We start from the raw sequence: 5,149 nt of genomic DNA, 5'->3' as shown, positions 1-5,149 counted from the left end.
AGACCAAAAAGGAAACCAAGAAGGAGGCAGCACCTAGAAAGGTAAACTTCCTTCTGTAGCTGGGGGAGATTTGGGAGTGCATGTGGTAACCCCTGAGTGGGGAACTGACTTAATTCCTGGCTAAACTGTTCAGTTCTATTTATTAGCTGCAACTCCGGGCTCAGAGTTGGAAGTCCCTAACAAAATCTGTGTTCTTTGTTGCTTCAATGTGCCTGTAAAGACAGTGGTGAGAGAATTGACTGAGCAGACGAATTTGTTTTCAGACTGGTGGCACCTGGTTTCGCTGGCTGATGGGGAAGGGGAAGACTGAGGCTCACCTGCCTGATGACAAGAACAAATCAGTAAGGCCCCAGAATCACAAAATCCTTTACACTCCTCTGTCTGTTCAAGATGTTTTCCTGGATGACAAATGAACATTGTTTTGATAGTCAAACGGATGTTGGTAAAACTTTGAAGATTGTGGTGATTCCAAGACTTAATGGAATAAAAATGGTTATGATATTTCTTTATTTTTCCTTTTTCACAGCTTGCTTTGAACTCCTAATTTTTGACTGTGATTTTCTTCTTGATTTTCTTCTAGATTGTTTGGGATGAGCAGAAACAACGTTGGGTTAACCTAGATGAACCAGAAGAAGAGGTAAAAATCTGAGTCCACCTGATTTCTCCAAGTGGGAAACAAACTTGTGCTGGCACAAAAGTTTCTTTAGTCTTACTGGCTCTTAAGAGCTGCTTCTTACTGAATTGGGATTAAAATGTGCAACATCATGAAATTAATAAGCAAGTTACATGTTTTATAGTCTACATCCTTATGGGACCATTTGTACCTTCAGTTGCTGCTGTGGGTTCAGTAATTGCAATGGAATTTACAAGGGAATTTGCTTTAACCTTAGCCTGGTGTATCACTGCCTATAGGTTGGCATCACCCAGACAATTCCCTGCAAACAGGATATAGGGAAAAAGGCAGGAAGAGTCTATAGTCTGAAAATGGAATGCATTATGCTGCAAGGAAAGTCACACATCCTGTCCATTCCTGCCATTTGAGGACCTGTCTCAAACACAGTGATAAAAACCACTGGTGGAAATGTTTCCTTTCAGAGTGAGTTTAGATGGGCTGTGGAAATCCCTTGGCACAAGTTACCAAGTGGAACATGTTTGTAGACACAATTTCATGTGCTCTGGAATAGACGAGGAAAGGAGTCAGATGGATACTTGGTTTAAAACTCTTGGTCTACAATGTGATTGGATATTTTTGTTCTCCTTGCAGAGTAAACCACCACCACCACCTCCAACAGCCTTTCCTAAAGTCCCTCAGGCTGCTCCACCTGGCCCTGGAGGCCCACCTGGTGCCTCTGTCAACGTGTTCTCCAGAAGAGCAGGTAACAGGCAACACTGATGCTTGAAGTACAGGAGAATTCAGATATTCTCCTGCATATACAATGTGAGGGCAGAAGTCTTGGCTTTTCTGGAGCTGTTTGGGAACAGTTAGCAGCTCAGTGGAGCTGTGGCTTTGCTTGTGCTGTGACTGCTGGCACAACTCTGTCATGACTTGGGTGTTGCTGTTTCTATCCGTGGAGTGTTTATTTCTGCATTTTGCAGTTGTGGCTGGAAGCAGAGCCCGTTATGTGGATGTCCTGAATCCAGGTGGAACCAAGTCAGGTGGAGCTCTTCCTGCACCGTCAGACCTGTTTGCTCCCTTGGCACCAATGCCCATTCCTGCAGACGTATTTGCTCCAAACTCAGGTGTGTCATGAGGGGATACAATTGTAAAGAGGTGAATTATTGTGGTGTGTTTGGCTAAATCCTGTTTCCTTTGTAGTTCCAGGGGAATCCCAGCCAATGGAGGGGAGTGCAGCAGAGCACACACCAAACCAAACCAACACAGATCCTGCTGCAGCTGCTGAGCCAGAGGTGGGTCAGAAGGAATGTCTTGTGGATCTAATTCAAACTGCTGATTAAAACCCCTCGGGATTCTGAGCAGTAGTTTCACAGTCACAGCACATAAAGTGTGTTCTTGTGGGGATTGTGGTTTAAGGTTTTATTTAGGAAACTGGACAAGGGAAATGCAAGGGGAAAATAGGAGTGGGAAGCCCATGAGAAGTTGCATGGCCTAACTGGGCAGGGCTGCAGGTTCCATGAGTGCAGTGTGTGCCAGGAAAGGGACTGAGAGCTTGGGTTGAGGTTTGGTGTATCATGTGGTTCTGCTTCAGTGGGAGCTCTGGGAGAAATTTGACATGGCATCAACACAAGTGCCTTGTTTTCCTTTAGTACTTAAACCCTGCAGCCCTTCCTCCTGGATCTGGACTTCCTGCTCCCAACCCTGATGGCTCACAATCAGGAGAGGTAAGGCTGGTTGCAAAATAGTTAGTTAATGACTTTTAAAGCATAATTTAACTGTTCATAGTGAACATGTAACAGTCCTAGTGAACTTCCTATGAGTCATCTAAAACAACAAGTAACTGATTCAGGTGCTGAGGAATAGCCAGGATGGAATATCTCTTCCCTCCAGAATTGTCCAGGAAAGACCTCTAAGCCATATGAAAAGTTCAACCTCTATGTCCTCCATTGTGTCATATGATCTCCTCTCCTATATAAGTACTTTACAGGCCTTTTCCAGAGTAAAATGTCACGAGCAATTTAAGGATCTCTTAGGTCTTTTCCAGAATAAAATATCACTAGCAATTTAAGGATTTCTTAGGCCTTTTCCAGAGTAAAATGCCACTAGCAGTTTAAGGATTTCTTAGGTCTATAGTAAAATGCCACTAGCAGTTTAAGGATCTCTTCCTGCCTCCATGCATGTATATAATTTCACTAATAAGTGCAAGACCTGAGGAGAACAGATTGCTGTTTGCCAGGCAGAGTAACATTACCTTTGTTCCTACTAAAAGTTTTCTATACCCACATAATTTGATGCTTTACGAAGTCCTTTTGATTTAAACTAACTTCTGGCTTTATGTTTGGTTTTGTTTTTTTTTAACTTGAAGTTGGTTTAACCTTTGGCAGTGAGACTGTGACAATGAGATAAAACAACTGAGAGCTTGGGGCAGTGACATGCATGATGAGTTTTTTTATTTGTGTTTTTTGTGTCTGTGTGTTCTTGCTGTTTTGTAGCTTTCGCGCTCTAGTTCAATGAGTTCATTATCACGTGAAGTCAGCCAGCATTTTAATCAGGTACCTGTGGCTGGCCATCTCATCTCTGTTAGTTCCTTCCCCCCCCCCCCTTCTTGATTTTGCATTTGCTCAAACACTAATGCTACTTTTAGTCATTTCCCCCTCTTGCCATTCCACAGAAATATCATTCAAAGTCGCTCTGATGTAGTGTTCCTTTTCACACCCAAACAGGGCCTTCAGTTCAGTGTGTTTATCAGAGTGCATGTGATCCAGGCATGCTTTTTGTTCATGTTCATGTTCCCCAGACAGTCACAGAATGATTTTGATCATCATTCTAAGCACACTAAAGTCAGTTGATTTTAAGCTAAAGAATCCCCCAAAAAAATCCCTCCCAAAAAAACCCAACGAACCTCCTAAAAAGACTCAAAACTTGGTCATTCTGCTGCTGCCACTCTCCAATTGGTAATAAACTTATTACCTGTGGTGTTACAGGTTAACCTGTAGTAAACACATTGTTCCATCTACAAAAGTCCCTGTAGGAATTAAAGGAATGCTTCATCTCTGCTGGAAGTTCCAGAGCTGTGAGGTCACCATAAAGGGGTGACACAAACCTTTGTGATATTTCTTAGTAAAGCAAAACTTTGACCTAGAGTGTTTATTTTGGGCGAGTCCTAAGGTGTACTAACCCAGGCAGAAGGTACTAATGGAGTGAAGTCACACTGGTGTCTTGTGTTGGTTTTGCATGCTTTGGATCTTCAGAGCTGTTGACAGTTTGTGCATGTGACATCGTTTGGCCAATTCCTACATTAAAGCAAGTAATCCTCTAGATCTGGATGCAAACTGTGCCAGCACTCTGCAGTTGTTACAATATGCTGTGCTCTCCATGTTGGTGGCATTATTCCTGTGAATATTTGCTCTGTATAGCTAAGCAAACCACACCTGAGAGCCAGGAGAGCTCTGCCCTTCTCTAACTGTAGGATTCTCTTTCCAGCCTGCCACTGGACCACCCTCAGGGGCACCTGCAGCAGGAACAGTACCGTTCTACAATCCCTCTCAATTTGCACAAGTGAGTAAAGGCTTCATCTTCCGTTTGCCCAGTGAAGCTGTGGCTGCCTCATCCCTATAAGTGTTCCAGGCAATGTTGGATGGGATTTGGAGCAACCTGAGCTAGTGGAAGGTGTCCCTGGCCATGGCAGGGAGTAGAACAAGATGATCTTTTCCTTCCAACCCAAACCCTCTGTGTTTCTATGCTTTGAACCAAACATGATTTTATGCTTTACCAGCTTAGAATTAGAATCGTAGAATTTTAGGGGTTGGAATGGACCTTACAGATCATCCAGTCCCAACTCCCCCTGCCCTGGGCAGGGACACATCCCCACTAGATCAGGTTACCCAAGGCTTCATCCAACCTTTGAACACTGATAGGGTCGGGACATCTATTGCCTCCCTGGGCAGGTAGTAGATGTCCCACAGACACAGTGTTAGGTGTGCACAAAGACCACTCTGACACTTGTTTAACAGTTTTGCATTCAAAACTTCATGCCCAATGTTCTGTATTTTGTCTCCAGCATGACACTTGTACAGAAGATTTACTGTATCCCTGTTCCCCTTTTTTTCAGTCTCCTGCAGTCACTGGAAGTTCAAGACTGGGAAGAATGGGCCAGAGGAAATATCCAACGTTGAAGTAGAACACAGTGGCTTTGTGTTTGGATATCCTCACTCGTGTTCTGAGTATGCAAAGAGCTATTCAGCCTTATGGCACATGGTGTCAGCTGCAGTTGACATGACAGACATGTAATGAGGGGTGATTTTTTCATGGGTCTCCCTGCTTGCACCCCATCTACTCAAACCATTACCAAACATGAGATATATGTAACTTTTCCTTTAAAAAGAAAAAAAGAAAAAAATCAACAAAAAAACTTGGCTAGAAATAGCTTTGCTGTGATAAAGAATAGACACAAGAGAGGAAAATAGTTGCTGTCTGTTACAAAAACTTGTAAATTGCATAGGCAATTTATTCCTGAAGTTTATTTTAAACCTA

The 5,149-nt window shown here is 43.2% G+C and overlaps 1 protein-coding gene across 1 annotated transcript in view; it reads left to right on the top strand.

The window, feature by feature from the left end:
- Nucleotides 1-4,796, top strand: part of SEC16A (SEC16 homolog A (S. cerevisiae)) — a 22,679-nt gene extending 17,883 nt beyond the window's left edge. The window contains 10 exon segments of the mRNA XM_009082577.1: nt 1-41; nt 264-341; nt 581-637; nt 1,265-1,376; nt 1,597-1,740; nt 1,817-1,908; nt 2,266-2,340; nt 3,109-3,168; nt 4,100-4,174; nt 4,728-4,796. The exon segment at nt 1-41 is cut by the window's left edge and continues 18 nt beyond it. Of these exon segments, the coding sequence (XP_009080825.1) occupies nt 1-41; nt 264-341; nt 581-637; nt 1,265-1,376; nt 1,597-1,740; nt 1,817-1,908; nt 2,266-2,340; nt 3,109-3,168; nt 4,100-4,174; nt 4,728-4,796 (803 nt within the window).
- Nucleotides 4,797-5,149: the final 353 nt, after the last annotated feature.

This window comes from Acanthisitta chloris, unplaced genomic scaffold (genome assembly GCF_000695815.1).
Source record: "Acanthisitta chloris isolate BGI_N310 unplaced genomic scaffold, ASM69581v1 scaffold18649, whole genome shotgun sequence".
Lineage (NCBI taxonomy): Eukaryota > Metazoa > Chordata > Aves > Passeriformes > Acanthisittidae > Acanthisitta > Acanthisitta chloris.
Note: the sequence above shows the minus strand (reverse complement) of the source record. Positions and strands in the feature narration are given on the sequence as shown.